Here is a 13,941-nt window from a genome sequence, read left to right as displayed (position 1 = left end):
TACACAAAGCCCTGCTTGTTCTGGGGTCATTTAGTTGGATATTGTGTGTGATGTTTTCCTAAAATTTCTGCAGGTATTTCATAGCTTGTCTTTAACCAAAGAAGATTTTCCAGGAAAATGTCCATCCAGTCTTGATTTGAGGGTGTTGGGAGGTGCCAGATGCACTTTTGCCATCGCATTGTGACTCAGTGCCTTTCAAAGCCTTGCTTTAATTTGGATTTCATTAGCTTTAATGTCACCTTTTGATTATTAACGTGTTTTATCTCGCACTAATAATCTCACGTTGCCAGCACGTGGATGTGATATTAATTCTCGAGGTCATGGTGTGGCAGCAGAGATCTGTGGAGCTCAGGATGTTAAAATTAATAAGAAAAAAAACTAAAAAAGAGGGAATGGCAGTGACTCTATAGGCTAATGGCAGTGTTTGTAGGAATCATTTCCACCTTCTTGTGCAAAAAGCGTGGAATTTGCAGCTAAGGGTCCCTGCTGGCATGTTCCACTCGGTGTGTTCAGTGTTGTGACTCTTCCAGATGGCCTGGGAAATGAGGATATGTGTGGGCAAACCAGCTGGTACTGGAAAGAAGGGATTGCTACTCAACCCAAAACATTTCTTCCCCATTCCTTGTGGAGATTGCTCTTATCTCTGAAATACCTGGGATTTGCTAAGGGCAGTCTGCAGGAAGAGGTGGGGATTTATCCAGAAGAGAGATTAGGGAGATGGAATATCTGCAGGTTGGCAGGAGCTGCTCTCTGTGCCCTCTCCTGAGGGGTGGCTGTGGCACTTCCAAAGCAGCCTTCCTGGAGTTTGCTGGGAGCTGAACTTGGGATTTTTCCCTGCTTTGATGACGCCGCTCTGAGCCGCACTGCCCGCTCAGGATTCACCGCGCTGGAGAAAAGGAACATTGCTCCAGAGCCCTGCCATGCTTTTCCAGCCTGTGGGAATGCCCTGGGCAGGGAGCAGGGACATCCAGGCCTTGTGCAATCCCACTAAGCCACATTTGCCAGCTGGTCATGGATGAGAGGGCCTGTGCCTTGGAAATTGCGCTATGGGAATGACATTGCCCTTTCCTCAAAGGAAGGGGTAGCAATAGCTCTGCCAAGTAAGCTGGAAATGCAGAAGGAATATCTTTGTGGAGAGGGCCTGTCAGAGTTCAATGCCCCACCTGGATATCAGGTCTCTGTATTGCCTTTTTTTTTTTTTTTTTTTTTTAGACATATTCCCAAAGTTTTAAGGAGAGTAGGGAAAAATGTGCTCAAAGAATGTTCCCTGTAATTCCCTGTCACTTGTCTCAGTAGAACTGCCCTAAACTATCTTCCAAGACTCACATTTCCATAGGTTTAAGTAAAAAAAAGTTTAATAATTGAAATAGTCCATTTGTGGAACTTGCAAGCTCTGTGGAACTGATGGAAGCTTTGGGAACTCAATCTTTCCCCCTCAGTGGAAGGAAAACCCCAGATTTGCTGAAGCTTTGCTGTTGACCTGAGGTTCTGGGCTTCTGGAGGTCTGTGCTCCTGGGCTTCTTTGGGGAGATGGCAAGGAAAAGGCAGGTTGCTATTTTGGAGTGTCACAAGTCTGTAGGGAAATTTAATCGGCCTCGGGTGACTTCAGAGATGTGCCGAAGATCTGCGACTGCTCTAAGAATAGGGACTGTTTTATGGACTCTGAGAGCTTAAACAGATTTTAAAACAACTTAGAGCTTAAAACCAACAGGGATATTTGTATGGTTGGGTTTGACTTGAAGTTGTCCAAACCGTCCATCCATCCCCAACAGTTTGTCTGTTAGTTACGATTTTTAATTCAAATAAAAATTAAATTAGTTTTAAATTAGTATTAATTTTTGTTGTATTTCTTGTGTCTTGTTCTTGACACAACCCTCTGCTGCTTTTGGAGGAAAGGGTTTATTGTACTGTTTGCCATATTTTCTTAGAATTTCCAGGTGATATGTTGGTTTTTGGAGGGTACAGAGCTTTGACATCCATTTAAAAATCTCTTTCAGGAATGTTAATGAATTTGCCATTATTTGGAATAAAGAATTAAGTAATGAAAAAGTCGTTGACAGATTTTTGGGTCTGCTGACAGATCCTTTCACCAGCAGCTGCAATTAATGCAACTTTTTTAACCCAAGGGGGCAAACTGGACTGGCTCTCCTTTGGAATTTTGTTCCACTTAAGAGGACTGACCAGAATATTAATAAATAAATTCTTTGCATTGTGTTCCAGTGATTGTTATTGTGTTGAATGGAGTTGTTGCATCACTGGTGACAAACAAGCCATGGATAACAAGGGTGTGGTCCCTGCTTAAGCTGATTTTAATTTGTGGGAGATTGAATGAGGCCATGGGCCGCCTGCTCCTGGGTGGTTCAGTTCTCTCTCCTTTTCACCCAAGGCTCTGCCAGAATCGCCCAAAAAATGACATGTTTAAACAACTTCCTTACATCATTTCTGTCATAGACTTCAGCTGGAAAATAAAAGAGCTTGTAGTCATTTTCTTGACAGACCTGCAGCGTCTCAGTGTGACAGGAGAATGACCTAGCATGAAAAAGAGAAGTTGGGATCAAACTTAATCCTATTAACTAGGGAAAAAAAACCCATTTTTTTTGTGATCTGCAGTGCGGGAGAGCTTCACTTGCTCTCACTTGGTGTTTGAATTAGCAGGGCAAGGGCTTGTGTGAAAACAAATCTGATTTATTTCATTTCAATCTCCCAGGGCTTGAGTGGGGAAAGAGCCAAATGTGTGGTGCAGAAAGGCAGAAAAATAAGCCACTTAATATTCCAGCTTTTTAACAGTTTGGGATTTTTTGTGAGTTCTCTCCTTGGCCTTAGAGTTTTTTTGTGCTCGGGTACGTCAGGCGCTGCTTTGCAAAGTTTTTGATGTGAAACCTCCCAGATCTGGCTGCAGTTTGTACCCCCTTTGCTTCGGGCATGTTGCCCAAGCTCCTGTGTGTAATTCTAAGGGGAAGATTCCCAGCTTAGCTCTTTTCAGCCTCCCAGGCTCCAGGCCAGGAGAACATAAGCCTTTCCATGTAATTCCTGCCTTGCTTACCTTGCTGGGTTGTTCTTAGCTCGTCTTCCCCTGGTGTGTTATTTTAAGGTGTGTGTGGAGATGAAAACAATCCCCTTGTGCCGTTAAATTCATCCTGATCTCTCAGACAAGCCCTTCCTTAAGGACAGCTGCTCCTTTTTGTGGAATTTTATTTTATTTTTAAACTCCTGAGCTGTGAGAAGACATGGTGTATATCCATATTTCCTGGCTGGTTTTCCTCTCTGAAGTGGATTTGTGTGATGCCATGCTCCCTCTCATTGCTGTGTCACTGCTCACAGCTCTCTGCTACGGCTGCCAACTTGCTCTTCCCAGAAGTCAAGCTCATCTCCAGAGTCTTTCATCCCAGCTCCTGGAATTCATGCTGTGCTGGAAGCACCTTTACCTTGAAAACCTCCTAGGAGGGAATCTGGCAGCATCTGGAGATGAATGCTGAGCTACAAAGAAGAGATGAGAGCTTCTTGTTTCTCCTTAAACAGGGCAGCTGGTTGTGTTTCAGGCTGGTGGCTGTGGCACCAAAAAGAAGGGGGAAATGGGAAAAGCATGGGACTCCCCAACACTGACCTTTCACTGTCCTAAAAGATTCTCAGAGGGAGGAACACAACTGTGTCACCCTCGTGCTGGTAGAGGGGTTCTCAAGGTGTTTGTCCAAGGGAGGACCTGTAATAACTGATTTTTTGGCAGTTTATGGGATCTGAACGCATTGAAAAAGCAGCTGACTTGGTGTGGGTGCTCAGGTGGTGAAACAGCAAGGTGGGATTCCAGGTTTGTTTTTGTAGCCTCTTCAAAAATAACCCACAGTGTAACTATTATATGTAATACATAATATCTATAACTCTACAACAATAAGTATAACTGTGTAACAATATAACAACACAATAAGTTTCAAAACCAGACAGCAAAACAAGGTGTGAGATACCAAAATAGCCGGGAGTTCGTGTAACCTGTCTGCAGAATCCATTCATTACATCCACATGTAATGGGTGTACAGGAGCAGGGTGTGATTGGAGCGTGGGCTCCGTGCTGCTGTCCTGCCTCCGGTCCTGGGAGAGGCTGGGCTTAGTTCTCCAGCTCCTGCAGGATCCAGGGCAGGTCCCACGTGAGCTCTGATGGCTGAATCACCTGTCCTGGCACCTGGGAAGATGCAGCTGCCGAGCAGGAGCTTGCAGCTCCCAAGCTTTTCCCTGGGTTTTGGCACACTGATTCCTTGCTAATCCTGGAAGTACTCGTGGGTCCTCGTGTTTTTCTGCTGGAGCTGGTGGGCTGTGTCCTCGGGACCACGAGGAAGGAGAGCCTTCAATGCCAAACTCTGTTCTGGCAGGGGCAGAAGAGGATTGTGTCTGCTTATGAGGTATTGCCTGTGTGGGATTGCAGGGATGCTGTGGAGAACGTGGGGCTTGCAGTAGGATGGAATTTTGGTTCACTCTCAGCCCTTCTTGGACTTTCAGAGCAGTTTTAGGGGTTTACTGTGGGGTTGTTTCAAGGGAAAGTCAGTGGATGGTTTGGAAATTCCAAGGTTTATTGTGCACCATGCAGCCTGAATATACAAACCTTGGAATTACATGGAGATGGGGTGTGAGCTGCTGTTACAAAAGAATATATAAAGGAAATGGAAATAGTGCCAAATATGTCACATTCAGACACTTTCTTTTACAAGTTTTGTCCTCTCAGCTTCCTCTTTATAGGTGGGGTTTTTTATTAGTTTGTGTTAAGGGATGTTATTCTCTAAACCAAAACTCATGGCCTGCCCTTTGGCCTTACTTGGACAGAGTTCCCATGCTTCCCAACTGGGGCCAGAGGAGTTTTCCAATGAAAACAGTAAGTGGCTTCTCATTAGGAAGGGAATTTTCAACTCGAAGTAAGAAAAGATGCAGACATTGTAAGAATATTCTCTGTGTGGTGATCAAGGGCTGCAGGGTGTGGGTGTCACCTTGGCTGGCTGTGCTCTGCTCGCTCTCCTTCCGTAGAATCCCAGAATCCTGGAATGGTTTGGGCTGGAAGGGGCCTTAAAGTTCATCCAGTCCCAAGGGCAGGGACACCTTCCATTGGCCCAGGTTGCTTTAAGCCCAGTCCAGCCTGGCCTTGGACACTTCCAGGGATAGGGCAGCCACAGCTCCTCTGGGCAACCTGTGCCAGAAGAATTTCTCCCTAAGTGCTTCACCAAAATCCATATAAACCTCTGGGCTCCCATGGATGAGGATGTTTTACTGCTATGGAGCAGCCACCCAGCTTTGCTGTCATGGCTGTTCCCACAGAAACCCCTTGTGCTAAGTACACTGAAACTGTAGGAATATCTGTGGAAATCTGACATCTTGGTAGCATCAACAGCAACTGTTCTCCTTTAGAGATTAAAAAAAAAAAAAAGTAATGACTAGTTTTTCTTGTGTAATTCCCATGTCTGGAGTGAATTCCCTTTGGCTGCTCTCAAGGGCCTGCTTCCTTAGCTGCAGTTTTGATTAGTAGGCTGTGAAATAGAGCAGCACTGTCAGGTATGGACCTGCCAAACCTGGGGAGACACCTGGAGCAGTTTAAATTTGGGTGTTTGCACTGGGTGCTGTTTTTTTCCAAGCTGCTGCTGATCACATGCAGTGCCACTGTAAATTCTGCTCTCTGTGCTCTGCAATAGAGAAAACCTCAATATTCCTGACTTCTGGCTGTGGTTTTGGCCTCCTGAGGCTGCACTGGAAGGGTGAGATGTGAGTTTTCCTGCTGTTTAATGTCAGTTCTCTCTGTTCTGAATTTCAGGAGAGCTCATACCCTGACAGTCCTGTTCATCCTCACGTGTGCACTGGGCTACGTTACCCTGCTGGAAGAGACTCCCCAGGACACAGCCTACAACACAAAGAGGTGAATATCTCTGGAATATCTGAATATTCCCAGGTGTGTTTTGGGAAAGGAACCTGCAGTGACCCCTGTGCTCCCTTGTGGAAGTGCCTGTTCCCTTAGGAAGTTACAAAACCAGTCATAAGTCTGTAAGCTTCTCTGATGCTGATCATTGAATTCAATTTCTAATCAGTTTAGTGTCACTGTCAGGCCTGTGGCTGCTCTGTGGTGTGATTTAAAGCAAAACACAAAAAGCTTGTTAAAGCCTCCTGGCTGAATTTCTTTGGCAAGGGTTTTGTTGCTGTTTCTTAAAATAGCCTTTTCTTAAAAATAACCTTTCCTTAAAATAACCATCATTTCAAAATGCTGGGAGCTGTGACTAAATTTTTCTGGTTCAAATGCTCTTTGTAAAATTGTTTTCAAGATTTCAATACAAATCTTTGTTGTTGAAAATTGCTGTGAGAACAGCCCAGAGGGAAGCTCTGGGGAAATAAGAATGAATCTTACATGTGTGGTCAATTCCTACTGTAATTTAAACTGATCCAATGTGGTTGAATTTCTCCCTTTTTAAAACACAACAGGGAAGAAAAAGGAGGTAGGAAAGTGGTGTTTTTAAAAGCTAAATATGTTTTATAGATATGCTGCAAAGCATCATTGCTAGAAGCAAGAAAATAATTGTTTTCTACCAGTCTGGTTTCTTAAATATAATGAAAATTTTCCCCTTGCTATTGAAGGGGTTTTTTTCCCCCTCTTTTTGTACATTTCTGAAGTGACTCAGGATATAGCATCCATTGTCCTGGAGATGCAGGAATTGTGGTATTTCCTGAGATAATCATGGCTGTTGTTCTGCTGGTTACACAATGCCTGGGGGTAATGGAACTCCCAGTGTGCCCCACTGAGAGCTGGGATTTCACAGAGGGGTGACATGGCACAAGCTGGAAGGTGTCTGGAGCCGGGAAAGGTTCTGGAAGGTTGCTGTGTGAACAAATGCCATTTTGTTCCCAGTCATAATGAGGGAGGCCAGGCTGGAGGGGTGGTGTGGCCTGGAATGGCCACTCAGAACTGGGAAGGGGAAGAGCTGAAAGAGAAGTGATGATGCATCCTTAGGGAGTAATACAGAGCTAAGGTGACTCAGTGGAATATCTTATTATTGAGCTTAGAGTCTCGGCTGCCTCAATAAAAACAAACCCAGGGAAGATTAGTCAGCAGGTGGATCTTTCTCTCAGGAAACACGAGTTGTTGTGTGCTTATTCAGTGCCCAGTTGCTAAAAGCAATTTACAGCATGATGCCAAGAAAGGGGCAGCAAATGGGCTTTGCTCACTCCTGCAACTCTGCAAGGTCTTGGCACAAAAATCCTTGAAAAGAGCATCCTGAGGCTTGCACGTGATCTTCCAAATATTCCATGTTTCATGTATCTCTGGACAGAAGGAAGGATTTCAGAGCAGGGTGAGATGGGCACAGTGTGCATCGTGTGTGCTCATGGCCCAAATTATCACAGATTTTTTTGCATCCATAATTTAAAATCCCTCACCCTGCCCCGAGACCTTTGTCAGTCCTGGTGTGGAGCTGTGTTGTCCTGCTGTTCCAAGCCCCACCCAGCACGAGGCTGTCCCTGTGTGCCGGTGTTCCTCGGGAACACTGGGTGCCTAATGACCAGGGGGCGTTTGTCACCGGGGAGCCGAGTCTGGAGCTGTCACAGGGTTTTAATTCCACCTCCTGCACACTGACAGTGCAGCAGTGTCTGGGGTAGGTGCAGAGCCTAAATACACACTTCCGAAGGCTCCAGTCTCCTTTGTTTCCATGCCCTGGCTGAGGTGTCCTTGGGAGCTGCAGCAGGTGCTCAGAGCAGTAAATTGGGGTGAACTTCCCAAATTTGCTGGCTCTGTTTCCCGGACTGGAGTTGTGGGATGGTTCCACTTTCCCCCCCTCTAAAATCGGGATTGTGTCACCCTATAAAATGCTCCATGCAGTCACTGGCAGGAGCAGGGTGAGAGGATTCGTGGAATCACTCTCAGGAGAAGTGATGGACCAGAGCCGGGTGAGAGCAGGAGCCTCTGAGCTCACGGGGTGTGGTCTCCGCGGCTGAGGTTGGTGTTTGAATCTGTCACAGGACTTCTTCTGTCCTGCAGTGGGGCAGGGCAGTGAAACAATTAAAGGAGGATTGCTTGGGGTTTTGTTTAAGATAAGGTTGCAGAAGCTTTTTGTATGTAAATGTAGTAAGAGTTCGTTGGGATCACACACGTGGTCAGACTGTCCCTGGTGTAAAAACAAAGGAACATTTCCTTTGTGCTGTGAACCTGTCTGGTCCACAAGAGCTTTATTCCCACTGTTCTTCCAGCCGTGGGATAGCTCATCCTGACTGACAGCTGTGACATTCTCCTCTGTTCAGCCTGGACTGGGCTCCAGCTCTGAGTGTAGCCAAATAAACACTGAGCACCTCCTCTGCATACCACTGGAGAAATCCACAGCTCCCAAGTATTTGGAATGCTGAGCAGGGTGTCTTGGGGGAAAAAAGTTCTTTTTTTTTTTTTTTTTTTTTTTTTTTTTTTTTTTTTTTTTCCATAAAAACAAATTCAGGTTTAAAACCACGGGTGTGCTTCAAGGCTGTACATTGAATTTCCAGCTGGGAAATGTCTCTCCTGAGATGATTTTTTACACAGCTCTTGCCAATCCCTGCTTTCCATGGGGACAGGTCCAGGGATGTGTGGATTTGCATGCTGATCTCCTGCTGCTGTGGCTGAGCACCCGCAGGAAAATGGAGGCAACAGGAGGCCAAAGCTCTCTTCCAGGGCTTGTGGTGCCCCGAGGGGGTTGTACCAGCTGTGCCAGCATGGATCCAACCCGGGAGGGGACAGGGAGTGGGAGCTGGCTCCTTGAATCCCAGGACAAAGGGCCATACACAGCTCCTCATTGTCCCATGTGTCTGAATCGACTCTGAGCACAAACAAGAGTTTGTTTGTGCTGATGGAGCTGCTGCCAGCCTCTCCCTTTTTTTTTTTAATTTTTATTTTTAATTTTTAAATTTGGTTAAGTGCTAAAATGATTGTTGTGGGCACAGTTTGCTGTTTTGTGCCTTCCTGATTTGCTGTTCAGGAAAATCCATTGGCTGTGTCCAGCCAGGTGAGGAGAGGAGAGCCCCTCTCAGGTCCTGGAGCACTCCTGCTTCAGGCCAGGCTGCTGCTGAGGCATTGGAAGCTTCCTAAGGAGGTAAATTAATGAAGAGAAGACGGAAAATTTAGTTACCACTGAGAGAAAAAAAAAAATGGAGCTGGTGTGGTTATTTATGCAAATTTGTGATTTGCTTCCAAACTTCCTGTGGTGAACTTGAAGTGAGTGAATGTATTTGGATCCCCAGCATATTTCAGCACAGCAGCTCTTGGGCCAAGAGTGGGCTTTAGAGGAAGGAGCACAGCTGAGCTGCCGTGGTGAATTGGATCCAGGATTTGAATTCCAGCTTTGGGAAGACAACCCTCCCAAGGCCAGAGCAGTGGTCTGGACCCCTCAGTTCGTGGCTGAGCTTGTCACACCACACAGGTCTGGAGTTTCCAGATGCAGCCAGGGGCTCAAAATGCAGAATATTCTCATTATTGGAGGTCAGCTGAAAGGGTTTTGCCCTCCAGATCTTTGGAAATCCCCATGGAACTGTCTATTCACAGATCTATTCAGCACCTCATTCTGGTGTGCTTCCCAATGTTTAAAGCAAGCAAAATTACTGAGTTACATCTGTTAACTAAACCCCATTTCTATTTTCAGGAGGCACAAACATTAGTACTCAAAGGTGAATGTTACAAGATAGTTTCTGTACATCCTTTAGTCTTCTATTTTAAAAGTTTTTTTGACATGTTTGAAGCACAGTCTCCTGTTGCTTCTGGTTTGTAACAGTTTCTCTCTGGCAGCAAAGTTGCTGGGTATTTTGTGTGACTTCTGCAGACTGAGCCGTTTTATTTGCAGTCAGGGGTTGCATCATTTTCTGCAAAGATGGGATGAGCTCTTTCCCAGTTGTCCATCCTTTCAGCCAGCTCTTAAGCAGGTGAAATGAGACAGCAAAGAGGATCCAGTGGGAGCTGAAGTGCAATAAAAAGAGCACTTTTGGACTGCTTTATGCCATTTAATCCATTAAAACTAAAGGAACATGCCCAGGGTCATAGGTTTTTGGTATACTTGGGCTTCTGGTCTGATAATTTATTTTTATTTAAAATCTCTGTTATGTTCCTCAGGCTCTGTGTTATGGTTCCAGCTCTTGAAATAGCAGTAGTGCTGGTGTGGTCTGGAAGGCTCCTGCTTGTCTTTAATTGGTTAAGAAGCTGTTTTGGAGTGGTGACAAGTCTGACAGCTCCTTTTTAAATTCCATGGAAATGTGGTGGAGCAGTGAGAGCTGTCTCACTCTTAAATCCTGTGTGTCTTTGTGAGCCAGTGGGAATAAAAGCTGCTCCCAGACACAGGGAAGTGTTTGACTTGCTGTGATCCTCAGCCTTTTTTTGGCTGTTTTTTCTGGATGGTGTCTGGATCCATTTAAGAGGGACACATTCAGCAGTTAAAGAACAAGGCGCAGACATTTCTTTCATCAGAGAACATAATTTGCAGTCTCAGGAGGAAGATGAGGCAATAAACCAGAGTGTTCTGTTTTTCCTTGCAGAGGAATCGTCGCCAGTATTTTGGTTTTCTTGTGTTTTGGGGTGACACAAGCTAAAGATGGACCATTCTCAAGACCTCACCCAGGTAATTCGCCTTGCTGGGCTCACTCAGATCCTCCTGAGCAGCTGCCTGCTCTGTGAGGGAGGTAGGTAAATGTTTGTGTTGCCTGGAGAGCAGGTGAGTTGTAATTTCAGTAATCACAGGTTCCTCAGCACTGCACACTGATCATGGAGGCTCCTCCATAGCCACCCTGCTGGGCTTCCATGGAGCCTGCAGATCTGTGTGGATCTCCCTGCTTTGGCTTCCTGTTGTTGCTAAAAAGCTCTGTGAGAACTGCCAGGTTCTTAAACCTGAACTTGCCCTGTTTCTCCTCGGTTTTTTTCACCTCTCTGTGCTGGGGCTGCACTTGTGACCTTGTATCCAGTGCAGGAGCACTTCCTGAGCTCCATGTCCATTTTCCATGGGAGATTGGAGGCCCTTGATTATGGTTTTAAAGGTTTCTTATAAGACTGGAAGTCTTGAAAGCATTTGAAAGCTCAACACAAACCTCCTCCAGGTAGTGAAATAGCAGGTGAAACATGAAGTATTTAAGTGGCTTTGATCTCTTGCCTATTTTTAGATTTGAATCGTTGGAAGAGGAAGAATTAAGGGAATTCATATAGGTTTAAATAGTATTCTTGAAAGCACTGAGCTCTCCTTCAGCCAAATAAAGCTGGGTTTTATGCCAGGAATTTAACCCAGCAGCCACCCCACAACCCTCAGCCAAAGCAGGTGTGGTTCCAGAGCAGTGCCCTCAGCACACCTCTGCAGACCTGGGGCTTTATTAAATTTGCCTTTCTTGTTAAATAGCAGGTTCCAGTCTTTCCTTCTGTTCCAGGTAATTGTGGTTCCTTCTGTAAAATCAGTTGCTCCTTGTGAGGACACTGGGTGCACCCAGGTTTTGAGGGTCTGTCTGGGCTGTTTTTATGCCCTAGAACAGAGCAGGGAAGTTTGGCTTTTAGTCTTGCCCCAATGTAACAGCATTTCCCCATAACATTCTGGCTTTGTTTTGAGCTTTCTGCTTCCAGATGTCCTCTCCAGAGCTGCAGGGTTATTTTGGGGATTTTTGTGATAATGTGATGCTTCCCAGATTCCTGGTTCCAGAGCGTGGAGCTGTGTTTGGAGCTCCTCTGTCACTCCAGTCCCTTGGGATCATCTTCTGTCCCTGTTGTCCCTGCCTCCCCTGCTGCTCCTGCTGTGTGTCATTAACCTACTTTTCATTAAGGCCATTAAGGAGACTGATCCCAGCCACCACCTTAGTGGCACCTGTCCAGACTGGTGGCTTTATTTCTTTTTTTGGTTGCCTTCTCAGCATTCCCAGCTTTAGCCAGGGCTCATCCAGCTTTGCCATTTCCCTGTTGATTCCACACAGGCCCCTATTTTTTGCAGTTTAATAATTTGCTACGTGGACAGACACCAGCTGCCTCCCTGTAATTCAGAAATGTAGGATTGTCATGGAAATAAGTAAATGATTGTTCAGACAAGACTTTACCAACTTGCCCTGCTTTTATCCCATTTTCCACTGGCTGTGGTTCTATCCAAACCTTCACTGCTTTAGCCCCAGGGGAGCAGTACAGTGCAAGGGACAGATCTTAAACTCTGCTTGAGGATCCTTTTATTTATTGGTGGGTGAACAGCCAAATTTGGGGAGCATTTCCTGGTAGGACTAATCCTGGGTACAGCCAGCATCGTAGCCTGTCTCCTTAGGATTTGTAGATAAGAGAGATTCTTCCTTCTCCCTGCCAGCTCCTTTTCTGGAGCTGTTGCTGTAGGAGCCTAGGGATCCTTTATTGCCTGTCAAGATAACACATCCACGCTGTCATTCCAAAGAAATTTTCCATGACAGTTATTAATGCCCTGAGAAGCAGCTTTTAATATTCCCAGCCTCTGCCAGGAGTTATTTTGACTTAATACAGGCTGTGTGACAGGATGAGCTGGTCAGAGAGTAAATTGTGAGGGTCTGGAGGAACCTGTGGGATTGAGGGCTGGAATGGCTGGGAATGTGCAGGCAAGGGCAGCACTGGTGGCACTGGAAGGAGCAGCTCCAGGGCAAGTGTTTTCCTTGGGCAAACAACCCAGATTTTTGGTTTTTTTTACTCATCTAGCCCCTCAGGCAGAGTGGGCCAGGCTCTGAGCAGAAGCAGGGGAAGAGGCTGGTTAGATTCAGCTTGCTGGGGTGTTCATGCCCTGTTCCCAAATCCCTGCAAGGCAGCAGTTTAATGTTTGATCCCAGGAATCACTGGGTTATCAGGTGTGTCAATGATTAGTGGGGACCTCCTCACTCAGGAGGAAAGCCCTGACTGGAGGGAGGCAAAATGGGAAGTGAATGAAAGGAAAACAAGTATTGGAGATGTGGCAAAAATAATCTTACAGCTAAAGCTGAGCCTGAGCCTGCAGGAGAGAGTGCAGTGCTTGAAAACATTTGGGGTGCAGGTACTGGGTTTGTTCAGAACCTCTGGGGGACCTCTGTGAGCTGGGGAGAAACCACAGCACTACATCAGAACCAGATCCACATTTTTATTTATCTTATTGCTGAGCCTGCTCAGCAGCTGCCACAGCCCTGTGTGCAGAGGGGAATAAAAGCTCAGACAAGGATTTAGATTTCTCTGCTTTCTCTGTCTACATCACTTTCGGGACCAGTCTGTCACTTTGCTGACTGTGAGCAGTGTAAAATCTCTGGTGCAAGGTTTATGGGTTAGAAAAAAGGCATTTTTTGGTATCTGGCAGTGACATTTAAAAGTGGGAGAAGTGTGGTGGTGAAAGGTTAATTCTTCCTGCTGGCTTGAACGTGGTGCCAGTTTGGGAAGAGGCTCCTCTCTTCCAAATAATCCTGTGACAATGAAGGTTATTTTTTTTTTGCTATTTGTTTTTTCTTAAGATGTATTTTGGAAAGAGAAGCAGGTGAAAGCTGTCACAGAGCTCTGAACTGCTGTTCTGCAGGCCACACCTGCCTTTTTTAATTTTCCCTTTTTCTTTTTTTATTTCCCAGAAGTGTAAAATAGGTGATAATTTAGCAGGTTTGCTGCAAAAAGTTTCCACCTTCCACATTGTCCTCTCTTTTAATGATGATGTCAGAGGCTGCTTTTAAAAATGTGTGGAGTTTGTTGGTATTTTTTTATTATTGTTTCTTTGTTGTTTTGTTTTTTTTGTTTGAGTTTTTATTTTTTAAATAATTTATTTCCTACTTGAGACTGAACTGGATAAAGACATGTTTTGGGAGAAAACATCTCCTGAGGAGCTGCATGGGGACTTGATTTGGGGCTCTGAGCTGATAACTCTGTTAGTAAGCCTCTGTTTGTTTCATTCTTGTGTTATTTATGCCTGGCCCTGCTTTGAACATCAAAGTGCCTACATTGCCTTGGAATTAACAGAGAAATTCCCAAGGCAGGCCTGAGGGTCTTGG

The 13,941-nt window shown here is 45.4% G+C and overlaps 1 protein-coding gene across 4 annotated transcripts in view; it reads left to right on the top strand.

The window, feature by feature from the left end:
- Positions 1-13,941, top strand: part of PTDSS2 (phosphatidylserine synthase 2) — a 30,041-nt gene that overhangs the window by 2,667 nt on the left and 13,433 nt on the right. For 3 of the 4 annotated variants that reach the window (XM_018907947.3, XM_050974988.1, XM_050974987.1), the window contains exons 2-3: positions 5,786-5,887; positions 10,501-10,583. In XM_018907947.3, the coding sequence (XP_018763492.2) occupies positions 5,786-5,887; positions 10,501-10,583 (185 nt within the window). Of the gene's footprint in view, positions 1-4,165; positions 4,392-5,785; positions 5,888-10,500; positions 10,584-13,941 lie in introns of those variants that run through there. The other variant, XM_018907946.3, reaches the window with a different exon arrangement.

The sequence above is a fragment of the Serinus canaria genome, chromosome 5 (assembly GCF_022539315.1).
Source record: "Serinus canaria isolate serCan28SL12 chromosome 5, serCan2020, whole genome shotgun sequence".
NCBI classification, from domain to species: domain Eukaryota; kingdom Metazoa; phylum Chordata; class Aves; order Passeriformes; family Fringillidae; genus Serinus; species Serinus canaria.
The sequence above is the reverse complement of the archived record's forward strand: the minus strand, read 5'-3'. Positions and strand labels throughout refer to the sequence as shown.